Below are 14,600 nucleotides of genomic sequence, written 5' to 3'. Positions count from 1 at the left end.
AGTGCAGTCTGCCTGCTGCTTGTAATGGCCAAGCGCCTGCGGGGTATTTACCTTCCCCCTGCCCAGTTCCCAAGTTTCCTTACGGAGTTTTTAAATGCCTCTTTTGTGAGTTAGCAGCCCCAGTAAACAAACCACTTTGTTGAATCCAGGAGTATTAACACCACCACAGTCTCCCAGTTTGACCCTGCGTGGCAGACATCACAAGGTGGCGGGGTGGTCCAGCAGCTCATTGGTTCCACACACAGACTCTGTGTACAGTTCAATGAACTGGGGGTTTGTCTTTCCTGTTTCCTTCTGAATGGGCTGCTGGGGCAGAAAACTGTTAGAAAGAGGTGAGCAGAAGATCGTGGTGGCACTTCTTTAAAGGGTAGACAGAAAGCCTGACTCTACCAATGAGAAGGAAGGGCCTCAAGGAATGTGGCATGTGCAGTCTAGTGGGGCCTCAGGCAGGGCAGAACACACTGTCATCAGCTCACATCTTCATCCAGCGGAGGCTCCATTTTTTATTTTTTCCTTTTGCTTGTTTGTTTTTGTTTTGTTTTGTTTTGTGTTTTAGACTTGGTCCCATGCATCGTAGCCTTGCCTTAAAGTGATGTTTAGGGAAGGATGACCTTGGACTTTTTTTTTTATCCTCCTGCCTCTGCCTCCTGGGTTACAAGTACACTCAGGTGCTACACGGTTTCATGTGGTGCTGGAGATTAAACCCAGGACTCGGCCAACTGAGCAGTATAAAATCTCCATCTTGACAGTATACTTTTTTGACTTTCTGTTCTCTACATATGGTGATATTTTTGGTTGCCATCTTGATGAGAAAGGGACTCTGATAGCATTTTATGCTCAGAGGCCCAATTGTGTGTAAGCTGGTCCTGAGGCATGAGAGGCCCATTGTGTGTAGGCTGGTCCTGAGGGGGGCACTCACAGCATGGCCTGGTTGTGTATTCTAGCAATTTCAGAATCCTTTGGTCTCTTCTGAGGAGTGGTGTAGAAAACATGAAACCATGACCCCGGACTGTCCTGGAATTTGCCTTGCCTCTCTTTTTCCCACTAAGGTTCATCCGAGCCAAGGCTAGGAAGATTGTGGTCCATGGATGGGATTGTAGGTCAGGGAGAAGCAGTACAGGGCTTTTAGGTCTCTGTCCACACTTGGCCTGTAAAAGTTGAGTCACGGTTTTGTTTTGTTGATAAACGCCTTTCCCGCTGTTTGTCTCTAAGGCCAGCTGTGGGAATTGTGGAAATCAGTCAGTACTGTCCAGCTGTTAGCTCAGCTGTCCGAAGGGAAGCAAATTCTTTGCCAGGAGTCCCAGAAAAGGCCAAGGAGAGGGGTTCTCAGGGAGGACTGACTCAGACCAAAGATTTATTTTTAGGATGTGTATTTCCTCGGGTGTAAGGGGAAGCGCAGGGCAACCGCTTCACCACCACCTCCTGAATGTCAAGGGTGGGAGAGACTAGAAAGCTCCAAGGACTCATCTGGGGTCACAGAAGCAGGTAGTGACAATTTGCCTAAAACTAAAGGCCTTCACATTCCAAATGGAGCCTTCTTCCCAGTACACGCTCAGACTCCTCATACTTTATTAGTGAAGCTTTGCTGACTTCCTTTCTAAGTTCTTCCCCGAGTTCCCACCAGGGCATCGCATCATGGTCCCATCGAAGCCACAGGCGCTTCCTAAAGCCATCGGCTGCGTGGATGGGGGAGAAGAATGTGTCAGGAACAGCAGGCAGCTCTCCGCATCGAGCAGCTCCCCACCATGGTTCAGCCAAGAGCCATACACAGAACAGCACCTCAGGTTGTCTTCCGCAGGAGCGGGTGGGGAGGGGCTCAAGGAAGGAAACTGTTTGGCAACGTTTTAACATGTGATGCTTACATATGTTTCCCAGACAGACTCTATGGAATACCTCTGGTTGGTTGTTCTTATAACAACCTCCCAAGATTCCATTTATGTCCTTTCTTGGAAAGAGATGAATGTGATCTCTGCTGCTTAGAATCAGGATCCTTTTGGTTGGTCATGATGCTTTCTACTAAGTCGTTGTGGTTCAGTCCTTTGTGCAGGGCTATGCCATGAGTTCCCAGTAACCCAGTGGGTGGGGTATATCTCAGGCTTCACAATGGTTGCTTCAGGTCATCTGGGTCTTTTTGGTCAACAGTTTCACCAAAACAGGAATTTGGCAATGCTGCTTAGCTCTGGCCAGTTCCCTCACAAAAGTTTGGAGGGATGGTTCAGCAGTTAGAAGCACTGGCTACTCTTCCAGGGGACCCAGGTTTGATTCCCAGCATCCACAGGGCAACTCACAACCATCTGTCACCAGTCCCAGGGAAATCTAAGGCCCTCTTCTGGCCTCCAGGGGGCACTGCACCTATGTGATGCGTACACATACATGAAAGGCAAAACACCCACACACCCATACGTACATATGGTAAAAATAAAGGGAAATGTATTTTAAAGTGTGGGTGGGGTTTGCATAGCATTATCATTTCTGGCTAGAAGAGAACCAAGGAATACAATGGGCGTGATTAAATTTAATTTATGGAGAAGCAATCACAGGGAATGAGAGAGATGATTAGAGAGCCGAGATGTGGGCCTTTTGCAGAAAGGGGAAAAGAAAAAAGGTCCACTATAAACTGATGGACTGACAGCCAGGGATGTGGCTTAGCTGATGCAGTGCTCACCTAGCACACACAAAGTCGTGGGTTTGATGCATAGCATATACAAGTGGTAGGTCTGACCCCTCTGTGTGGTATGTGGGGGAGGGGGGAGTACCCCACATGCAGATCTGTAATTCCAGCACTTAGGAGGTGGAGTCAGGAAGAGCAGGAGCTCGATAGCATGCCTTGCAACACGTATGTGTTGAATTTGTTGGCACCAGAATTCTGAAAGGCAGATTGTATTTCTGACTTTCAGATGAGATAGAAAGTACCAGTGACTTGGCCAAGGTCGGATGCTAAGGATAACAGAGCCATCTTAAAATACAGCCACCTCTCAGGACCTAATGGAGGACTGGTAACAGTCTGCCTCTGTGATTACCAAATCTGTAGACACCCAAGCCTTTTACGCAGTGCCTTAATATTTGCATAAACCTACACACCCCGTCTCATGTATTATAAATTATCTCCAAGTAACCTACAGAATAATGCTATGTAAATAAATGCTCATCGTGTTGTTTAGGGAGCAGTGGCAAGAAAAGAAGTCTGTTGATGTTTGGTACAGAAATAGGTTGCTTGGGTCATTGGTTTGCTTTTGATAGTTTTCAGCTTCAGTCCTCGGTTGGTCCGGTTTGCAGATGGAGAGCCCACAAGGCTAAGGTCCCCTGATGTGTGGTAGCCACCGTCATTCCAGAGGGAAGGGTGGCATATGCAGAGTCTAATGGACCAAGAGAACACATGGATGCACGCCAGAGCTGTGGGATTCCTGGCGCTCTTATCTGTGGTGACGGAGCTGCTCCTGGCAGGGAGCCACTCACTCCCCGAGCGCTTAAACAAGACATGTACCTTGTACATCTGACACACCCCTGCCCTCTGACGTAGTCGGCTCATAAATAAAACAGAGTCTGTGGAATGTGCAAACTTCATAACTCCTTCACCTTTTCATACCTGGCATCTGGCATTAGGTCTTGACTTAAAGGTCGGATTGCATTGCAAAGATGTAAGCATTCCAGGGTGGCAGGAGACTTAGGGTGGGTGGCTTTGGGGGCCTCTTTTGTTTGTCGAGCCTTGCGTTTGGTCCAGCCTGGACCCTTATTCAGGCACCACGTGCAGCCTCTGTTTTCCTCAGGTTGGGATGATCAGGCCGGCGCCTGTGGTTTTCAGAGTTTCCGTCATTGTCGCTGGTCTCCAGCCTCCAGGCTGTGTAATCATACACAGGTGTTCAGGAATGGTAGACATTAGTCCCTTAAAGTGGACTCAAGATAGTGAGAACAAGTATCTTAACTGTGTCTTCAATGAAGTATATCAGGAACACCCTGGAATGTTGGGGCAAAGCCCAAAGGTTAGCAATAGGTGAAGCTGGGGGTGGAGGTGTGTGGGTACACTTTCTGTTCAAGAGTAGGAGGAACCTAAAAGCTGTAGTGTGTGTGTGTGGGGGGGGAGATATTTCTAGACCAAAACTCCCTCCCTATTCACTTACATCATGAAAATATAAAGGGGTTAAAAGAATACAGGAAGGAATATCAACAAGGTACCAAATAGCAACCAGGAAGAGATGCTTAAGGGAATTTAGCAGAAGATGATGCATCAGATATTTTAATCCGTTTAACTCCACCTGCGGGTGAGCTGGCTTTGGACTGAGCTGTGTTGGAGACTTTTTGCTAACTGTGGAAGAGTTAAACATGCAGGTTTTCTAGGCTCTGGTCTATAGGACAGACCAGGCATGGGGCCCCTCTGTGTTGCCAACACTCCCGTCTAACTTTGCCATGAAGGAGAGAAAGGAAGAAGGAGGGGCTGGCTGTGAAGACAGCTGCTCTCCGTACCCCGAGTCTGTGTATCTCCCCTTTATAATTGGGGAGACTAGAACTACAGATTCCATACAGCTCTGGCATTGAGTGGCTAGGTCCCTCGGGATTTTGCATGGCTTTCATTATGGTGGTCAGATTCAACTGCCTGCTCAGGTAGAAGAAGCAAGAAAGGGACTCACAGGCTCAAAATAAACCCAAAGGCCTCCTCAGTCTCTCAGGGCTCTGCTGCTCTAGAATCGTAGGAGCTCTCTCTGTTATCACAAGGAGATGGTCCTGCTGATGGGGCCCCGAGTTAAACGTCTAAAAGCATTTTTTAAAAAACAAAAATTAGGAATCTGAGTTCCTAGCTCTCTGTTGTGGAGGTGGGGGATTTTGTTGTAAGTGTCAGAAAGCAAGTAAGAGACCAGGAATCCCGCCTGGTTCCTTTGGAGGATAGTAGTCTCCACCCTCTGGCTTGTCCTAGCCTTGGGAAGATAAAGTAATGGGATGGGAGCTCTCTATCTTCAGAGAAGCTACAAACATTGAACGTGGAAGATAAACATCACTATATCTTCTTGTTACTCCAACAGGAGAAGGACAGGCTCTTGGTCAGGCCTAGAGGCTGGTTTGGCTTCAGAAATTACTCAGATACATGTTTGGAGGTCATTTGCAGCTGTAGATCTCAATGATGCAAGCAGGAAGCAAATGGAACTTGTTTGTGCAAGCTAAGCAAAACTGTTGGAGCCCCGTTGCAGGGACCACCAATGGGCTACTCTTACCTGAAAGTCACAGACTCGTGTGTGCATACACACACACACACACACACACACACACACACACACACACACACACAAAATAGAGAGTCTTCAAAGGAAGCAGTACATTTTCCCCACAGCAAATAAAAGAAGAGCTGCTGCGGTCCATTAAGGGTTGGGCTGCATTCATAATTTCTTATTTTAATGGCAAAAAGTTATGTAGTTTAAAAGCCATCTGTACTAGTGCACGACACCAGGCAAACAACATCTGTAAAAATTTACATTTATATAATAATAGGCAAATGAAGGGCAACAAAAAATCTTGAAGAACATTTTGAGGTTTGCAGCAAAATTGAACAAGAAACACCAAAGACTTCCCAGACAGCTATATTCATGATCAACCTCCGGGTCAGAGTGACCCAAGTGTTACAGTTGGTTTGCACTGACACATTCTTCACACGAGGGTCAGCAATTTATGTTAGATTTCACTCAGTGTTGAGCCTTCTGGGGTGTGGACAAGTGTGGACATGAGTCAGCATGACTCCAGTGCCCAGAGTTAACTGTCCCCCAATCCTGGTGTGCCCCTGCTGTCTTAGATAGAATCTACCTACACCTCTATAATCGGATTATAATTCTACTATGTCGTTTTATGTATAAAGAAAAGCACACTTAGATACAATATATTAAAGTGTGTGTGTCTTAGGGTAAGACTTGAGACAGTTTCTGTTACTACTAGTTCGATTTCAATAAAACAAATTACATTTGCCAATTAAAAATCAAACCCATGAAACGAATCCTCTCCCACACAGCTCCTTTTATAATGAAAAGAGGTCCAATGCTTGGCCCTTATCAATATTATTATTTTTATTTAGAGACATCTGTAATTACCTAACGTGTAGTGCCAGATACAAATCGGGCACACTTGGAATTTTCTAGTAATGAGGTTTGACTCTTCAGCCCTGTTTGTTTGTTTATAATTTTGACAGTGTCGCCTTCTTCCTTCTGGTTGCGGGGTGTGTACAGAGGCCTGAGTGGGAACCTCTCTGGCCTAAGGCCTCCAGAGGAGGGGCCAGGGAGGGCAGCCCTGTGGTCTCTAGAGCCTGAGGACAGCTCCTTCTATCCCAGCACAGGAGAACTGCTTTGTTGGAAGGAGGTCTCTGTTTCTAAAGTGAATTTGAGGCATGTCTTCTAAATCCTCTGTGTGTGTGTGTGTGTGTGTGTGTGTGTGTGTGTGTGTGTGTGTGTGAGAGAGAGAGAGAGAGAGAGAGAGACGTATTAGCTTCTTGCTATCTGTTTTGATTTTTGAAGTACGAAGGCCCCCCTTTTCTTGTCCCCCCCCTTTTTTTTGTCCAAGTGTAATCTTTTTCATAGGTAAGACCGTCCCAGCTTCTGGTCCACACACCCAGAGAATGGAATGCTTAGTGAGTGCAGATTGGGGGTTTTGGGTGGCTGTCCCAGTGGTTCTTCTATCTGAGCCTCCTTACCTGCTATACCGGCTTCACTGCCCCCAGGGTATAGGTCACAGGGTCAAATAAAACAAACCCACAATACAGAAGAGAGCACTTTCCCTTCTCCTAAGTCGAAAAGCCTGTATAGCTTCATTTTATGTTGCCTGCATCATTTTAGAAAATTACAGAGTGCCGTAGCTGAGTAGGCTGCTAACCATGGCCTGCCAGTATTTGTGCCTGGTTACTATTATCTTTGTTGGCAGTGCTTAGCCTCAGAGCATGGAATATCCCTCTCCTATTTGGGACAGACTTCAGGCTAGCAGGCAAGCCCGGGTAAGTAGTGTTTGTGTGACTGTGGCTGCCGGTGTGTCTCAGGTAGGATGGTCCAGAACATGTCCCAGATTGTGCAGTAAATCTTTGATTCAAAGCAAGATACTCAGTATGGACCAAGTCCATCATCACCCACGCTACCATCTCTTAACCTATAACACCCTGTGTGTCGAGGTGGATAAGTACTGACTGAGTCTAATGATCACTACACAGTTCCTCAAGCATGCTCTCCTTAAAACACACACACACACACACACACACACACACACACACACACAACACACCCCACACACCACACAACACACACACACACACCACACACCACACACACACACACCACACACCACGCACACACATACAACACGCACACACAGATGTGGCGTCGGGCTGACAGCTACAGAGTTCCAGCCTGCTTTCTTTTCATTGGGCTATGAGCACCCAGGACTACGGGCCAGAGAATGTGCTTCAGAGAGCTCCCTTTGTGCCAATGAAAGTTCTACCTTCCTTCCTACCTCCCTCACCTGGCATGGTGCCTTGTCTAGAGAGCTGTATTTAAGCCCCATAGGATGAGAGGCCTCACGGGTGAATCCTCTGAGGGAGACAGTAGGAAGCCTAGCACCACCTACTTGAACTCAGGGTCCCTTGATTATCTTCCCAACTCATTTCTTTCTCCTGGCCCTCATGACCTCAAATCTTGGAGCAGGAGACCTTATTAGTATCGGGTCACCTTTCTTACCTGCTCCCCCACTTCCGTGTGTGTGTGTGTGTGTGTGTGTGTGTGTGTGTGTGTGTGTGTACATACACTGGTGTATGCATGGAGACCAGAAGAGGACATTGAGTGCATAGAATTCTTTGCCTTATCCCTTTGAGACAAGAGCCCTCACTGACCCTGGAGCTAGGCTGGTAGCCAACAAGCCTAGTAATCCCCCTCCCTCCACTACTGTAGCTCTCAGGCTCTAGGCACATATGTATCTGCATCTGAAGCAGGACGAAAAAGTCATGCCATTTGAGTTAAGCTGGCATGGAAGTCCTCCAGCTACATGGTAGACAAGTGACCACACGACTGGAAAGCAAGCTTTAGGGAAAGTAAAGAAGCCCGAAGGGCCAGAGGAAGAAGCTTATTTAGAACAGAGAGAGGAAGAAGAAAGGGAAATACTGTACTTTTCTGAGTAGATCGGAAAAGTGGGGTACCTTTAGGAGCCGTAGGGCTTCAGCCCTGTAAGCTGCTTCGCTAGGTGGGGGCTGGAATTCTGAGAAGAAATAGTAAGTCCATTATCTCTGTAAAGCGATCGTTACTCTATGTTTTTAGTATGACTTAATGTGAGGCTGCCTTCCTAGGGCTGGTCTCATAGGCTGCTCATTGACCTGCCCAGCTAGAAGGTTAGGCCTCCACCCAGGCCAGAGATTTCATCCTCTTGACCAGAAAAAAAAGCCATCCCTCTGTGTGCCTTTATTATTGTTGACACCATTTATAATTCTTTAAAAAGAAGTCACCTGGTGTCTTCACTGAGCTGGATGAGACACAACCTGTTATGAAGTGGGGTTTAGCCCAGCAGCTGCGACTCAGATGACTCTGAGGTCTGGAGCAAAAATGTCTCCATCTCCTTTGCTTACCATCCATCGAAGGCATTACTGCTCCACCGAACACTCTCTTGGCATAGTTGTACAGTTTTCATGTGCTCATTAGGAGGTGGTCGGTCTGTGAAGTCTGTCTGTTTAGCATGAGGCACTGCAGCAGGCAGCATAATAAAAAGTACACAGAGTGTGGAAACCCTTGAGCTTGGCATTGAACCTCAGTTCCGTCCTTCATCAATAGCACAACCCTAGACAAAGTACTTAAGCATCATAAGGCACAGTTTTCTCATTGATCCAGAGGTGTGCTCTCTTGGAGGAGAAGATCTGATAGGTCAACCACTCAGTTCCTCAGGCAAGCCCACCACACTACCTAAGCTACTCTGAGGAACTTTCCATGTATCTCAACCATGAGACTCAAATATCTCTTTCCTAGGATGAGCAAGGTGGGAAAAGTCCCATCAGTTGGAAATAAGAGGACCCTAGTTCAAGCTCGTGTGACAGATGAATGAGATATTGGACTATGAGTTGCTAGGCAACGTCGCAAGATTGCTATGGTCGTGGAGCAGGCTATGGAGGTAAACTAGTAAAGCTTGGTTAATTAATAGGCGGGGTGGTAAAATGGTATGCTATTTTCTCAGAAACAAACTACATTTACATAACCGTTGAGTTACTTGTTAGAGTATCTGAAGGGTCCAGAAGGACTCCCTCTTTGAGGACCACTCTGTTCTTTTCTCTGGTAGTGGACCATCAGACCATAATGCCTCCCTGTCTGGCTGACATTAGTGATGCACTGATTCTGACCTGAGCCCTGTACCAGCAGGAGGAGGCTGATCTGTCTGGTGTATCCCCAAGACCAAAGCTGCGAGTAGGCCTGCCTAGAGCCATTTTGCTGGTCTGAGCGATGGCGTCTGGTGGGACTGATGGAGCATATCTCTTCAGTCCCTGACCCCACTCAGTGGTTACCTTTGTTAAGTTCCAAGGTGGGTGGCTTGGCACTGTTAGTCCTTGCTTCTGAGGAGCTCCCTTTCCCCAGAGGGGGAGGCTATGATGAAGCGCTTGTTAATGACTGTGAGTTTTTCAGGGCTGCCTGTCATTAGGGCTAAATTGTTTCATAACATAATAATTACCGTATCATCCAAAGTAGGGGAGCCCGAGGAGGGCAAACACAGCTAGGAGGTTTATTATTGGTTATCGAGAGGATGCTCGTGAAAACATTCATTAGTGCTGCTCCAGAGAAAAAACACACAGTGTCAACGGAGCAGGCCAGCCTGAGCAGCCTCGCCTGGCTTCCAGATGGAACTGGAGGCTAGAGGTCTAATAGAGCCAGCCTAGCTGGCCGGAGGTGACCTTGTAGCTTGGGACATAACTGCAGTTTGGAAATGGTCAGGCCGTAATCCAGTTCTCACTTTTGTATATAGCTTTGCAATGTTTACTTCTTTCTGTTACTGCGATTTTGTCCTCAAAGGGAGCTCCGTCAAACACCTCCCAATAGTCACCATCCTTCAGGCCAGAAGGGTAGGTTGCCCAGGCAACCGTCCACTGACCTTAGCTTACTGTATAGCTAGAAATCTGGTCCAAATCTTAGCCGTACAACTGCCCTGCTCCCCATTGGACTCAGCTGGTTGCAGAGAGAGTTCTTGGGTCCCCATGCCGACGTGTGATTCAGAATCTCCATCTTCGGTTTCTCCAGATAGTTCCTGTGTATGAAGAAATTTAAGGGGCTGGGGATTTAGCTCAGTGGTAGAGCGCTTGCCTAGGAAGCGCAAGGCCCTGGGTTCGGTCCCCAGCTCCGAAAAAAAAGAACAAAAAAAAAAAAAAAAAGAAATTTAAGATATCCTTGCCCTATCGTAAGTGGCCATGCCTTGGGTAGGCCTGGGTCTTTTCTGTCTTACTTATTTCATGTCCCTGGGTCTTCCTCAAGTTTGATATTTGGTAGCTGCGAAATCTGTGAATTTTGTTCTCAAAGGACGTTGTTGGTGTCCAAGGACAAATGTGGTATAAGCGACAGGATAGTGAGCGGGAGTGGAGCCAGCTTCCTGTTGAAAATGGAAGTGTGTATAGAATTATAGATGCTGAGGATGGCTTCAAGGTGGAGATGCTTTTGACACTCGGGCAGGTTGGGGAGGAATTTTTGGTTGTCATACCCAAGGGGGAGTGTTTCTGACATGTAGGCAGTATAGATTCAGGATGCTGTAAAGTGTTCCATAACATACAGAACTACACACACACACACACACACACACACACACACACACACACACACACACACACACACACACACTGCCATTGCCTCCACACCAGAACTAAAAGAATAGCCTCCAATTAATGTTATCCAGGCCTAGAATGATTTTGGCCTCTGTGACTTACTGCTGAATAAGCTCATCCCTTCTTGGTTCTTTCTGAGCTCTGGCTGTCTGGTCAACTCAGTTTTCCTGGCTCAACTCCTCTCCAGGATAACTAATTTAATCTGGCTTCTCTCTCTCAGCCTCTCCTGAATTGCTCTGCTTGGCCTCAGACTAACTCTAGCAATGTTCTAATCTTCTATCTCCTGCTCATTCTCTGTCCCATTCTGTCTTGACCTGTGCCTAGCTTGTTCTCTCTCTGCACCCTGTCTCTGTAAAACCGTCCCAGTAAAACTGCTTCCTCCTCATCCATTCCCTCCCCCTCCCCTTTCTCTCTCTTTGCACTGTCCCTTAAGTAGATTCCCTTTCTCCTCCCTATCCTATCCAAATCTTTCTCTGATTCATCGCTTTGTCTGCCACTCACTTTCAAACATGGGTGCTTCCTTCTGTGAACTAACTGTACCTTCATTGTTTGGGATTAAAGTATGTGCTAAGGGTGTGACTGTATTCCAGCTGGAGGGATTAACGGTGTGTGCTAAGGCTGAGCTACACCACAACTAGAAACATTTTTTTTCAATAATTAACACAATCTTGGGGTTGGATTAGCTATTCTGCAACCGGAGAGAACAGAGTGAAGTGGGCTGTTAGTTACTTACCACTACTGCAAGGCTTGCTTGTCTGATCTGGTCAACTTACAAAGAGAAAAGGTTTCCTCTGGCTTCTGTTGTAGAGATTCCTTTGCATAATTGGCCACTTTGCATAATTGATCTCTTTGCTTGATTGGTTTATGCAGATGCTGTTGCTTTGGGCCAGCCAGCATTCCTTTATGTAGGGATGCATGGCAGAACAGAAGTGCTCATTTTGTGGCTGAAAAGTGAAAAGGAGAAAAGAAAGATCCCAGGATCCCCTTTAAGGGCATTTCTTCTATGACCTGAAGCCCCCCTGCTAGGACCCACACTCTTAAAGGTTCCCCTATCTCTGACATACAGACTTTTGGGGCAACAGTCTAGATCCAAGCTAACAGCTTTACTTCTATTTCGGGCACCTTATGATAGCCACTCTCTCGTGTTGTGGAAATAAAGGATAGCTTCTCTCCAGCCCCACGGTAGTGGTTGGACGGTAGTAGTGCAGAATGTGGCTGATCATGGCAGTGATGGCCCTGAGAGAGTCACACCATCCTCCCTCACAGTCACCTGCAGTGGATTTTACCATTTGTTTTTCCTCCCTGGAATTAGAGATGTATTGTGCCACCGTGACCCTAGGCTGACTCTCCGTCATTGCCATGGCTAGAGAGTCCAGGGAGACGGGATGTTGTGTAACAGTAATGTATGATTCTGAGGTCATTCACCTTTCATGTTGTTCTTGATGGGAGATTTCTACCATTCTGTAGAGGAGCCGCACCTAGCTTCCCTGAATGAGAGCCCAGGTGTCTGGCTTGCTTAGCCTAACCCCTAGTCAAGCATGCAGGTCTGTGTGACTGCACCAGGGCACCTAGATAAAGTCAGTTCCTCAGTCAATCACAGAGTGATAAATTATGGTTACTTTAAACCAGTAAATGTTGGTTGGGTTTGCATGTGTATACGTGTGCCCAGGCCAGAGGTCAGCTCGGGTGTCTTTTTTAGGGCATGCTCACCTGGTCTTTGGGGTTCCTTGATTAGGTCTGCCTGACCACTGAGCCCCGGGAGTCAACCTGTCTCTGATTACCCAGCACTGGCTTTGTAGACGTGTGCCACCGTGTGTGTGCTTTCCTGTGTGCACTGGGGATCAACCTCGGGTCTTCATGCACAGCATTTTCCCAACAGAGCCTTCTCTCCAGCCCCACTGCAGTGGTTTGGTGGACAGAGACAGGTTCGTGAGTGACCGAATCTCTATTTGTCTTGTGGTATGTGTGTGGAGAGCCAGTATCCAGAGTAAGAGAAGCTGATTTCTCCCTCCTCTTCTTGCAGCACTTCTCAGAGCTCCTGGATGAGTTTTCCCAGAACGTCTTGGGTCAGCTCCTGAATGACCCTTTCCTCTCAGAGAAGAGCGTGTCCATGGAGGTGGAGCCATCTCCCACATCACCAGCACCTCTCATCCAGGCTGAACACAGCTACTCTCTGAGCGAGGAGCCCCGGGCTCAGTCACCATTTACCCACGTGGCTGCCAGCGATGGCTTCAATGACGGTAAAAGCGGAGAGCAGGGAAACCGCTGGGGACCTCGAACCTTGGGACTCTAGCTCTGTGAGGAGACATGGTGCAGGCTCTATTATTGTTAGCATCCACATTAGCCACACACCCGCTGCCCGGCGGGCCTGGTGGTGAGGTAAATGGCAAGAGGGGCAGCATGAACGTTTCCTATGCTAGGCTACCTCTCAGGGACTTCCTGTGACGGAATCGTGGTGCTCTCTTTAACACTGGGTCTTGGGCAGCAGAGCAGCCATTTGTGATCACACTGGCCTCTTAACTAATGGTGCCAGACGGTGTGTGAGGCCAGTTATTTTAAGGCATCAACCATTTTCCTGACAAAGGATTTTTATGATCATTTTTATCTAGAAAAACTTCTCCAGCATTTTACACTGACCCTACACTCTTGGTGAACATTACTGGACTCTCCTGTTGATTTCCCCTTTGTACCCATTCTCCTCAACAGCACTGATGTGTGTCACTGTGGAAGGGCGGGCTGTTCTAACTAAGACGCTGAGGTGTTTTGACCATTATTCTATATAAGCGTCTGTCTGCCGTCTTTTCTATCTGCCCAATTCTACACACACACACACACACACATACACACACACACACACACACACACACACACACACACGCAGACACATACACAGACACACATACAAACACACACAGACACAAACACATACACATACACAGAGACACGTATATACACACACAGACACACACACACACACGCACACACGCACACACGCGCACACACACACAATTAAACTATGTTTTATTTTCTTAGAGGGATAGCCAGTTATTTTAAGTACTTTGAGTAAACTTTAAAGATCTTGGTCTCTATTCTCATTCCAGCATATGACTTTTTTTTTTAACATGGCCTTGACACAGTGGTCAAAAATGGACCCCTTTGGGTTTTGCTCTAAGCCCCCTTCTGCCATGCCTTACTTACATACTGTGTATGTACAGCAGTGTCTTTTACAGGTTGCTCCCATATAACATAATTCCTCATGCTTCTCTGTGGTTAAAGGCCAACGCCTGTATCCAGATACATAAGGAAGTGACTGCTCCTCCGGGGTAATTCATTACTAGCCTCCAAAATAATTAACTTCTCTCAGGACTCAGAATGTTGTGGGTGTGAAAATTCGAACTCTTCTCTAGAATACGGGTTTTTTTGATTTTTGGCTTTTTTTTTTTTAATTTTCGAAGAGGCACACTAATCAACATGAGGAAGGTGTGTTCTTACATACTCAGGAAAAAGGGTGCTGTGAATCTGCTAGTGGAGTCTTTTCTGCCTGCTAGAGCCTCAGCCACATAGATATTCTGACTTTGCTTTTTCTATGGAGAGTTTAGGAGCATGAGGAGTTAACCCTTTCCTGTAGTCTGTCGGCTGTCCCGGCCTTAGATCAGTAGGATGAGGTGTTTCACCTTCTGGGAAAGAAAGGAAAAGAGAGCTGAGCTAATTTGAGGACATAATGGTGTTTGGGGGTTTAAAACGAGGTGTTTAAAAATCTCCGAGCAATGTCTACCACACAGCTTCTCAGCCAATCATTTTC

At 46.9% G+C, this 14,600-nt stretch overlaps 1 protein-coding gene across 2 annotated transcripts in view; it reads left to right on the top strand.

Moving 5' to 3' along the window:
* Positions 1-14,600, top strand: part of Creb3l2 (cAMP responsive element binding protein 3-like 2) — a 116,340-nt gene that overhangs the window by 52,219 nt on the left and 49,521 nt on the right. For both annotated transcript variants that reach the window (NM_001012188.2, XM_039107780.2), the window contains exon 2: positions 12,822-13,038. In NM_001012188.2, coding sequence (NP_001012188.1) covers positions 12,822-13,038 — 217 coding nt within the window. The remainder of the gene's footprint in view (positions 1-12,821; positions 13,039-14,600) is intronic.

The sequence above is a fragment of the Rattus norvegicus genome, chromosome 4 (genome assembly GCF_036323735.1).
Source record: "Rattus norvegicus strain BN/NHsdMcwi chromosome 4, GRCr8, whole genome shotgun sequence".
Lineage (NCBI taxonomy): Eukaryota > Metazoa > Chordata > Mammalia > Rodentia > Muridae > Rattus > Rattus norvegicus.
The sequence above is the reverse complement of the archived record's forward strand: the minus strand, read 5'-3'. Positions and strand labels throughout refer to the sequence as shown.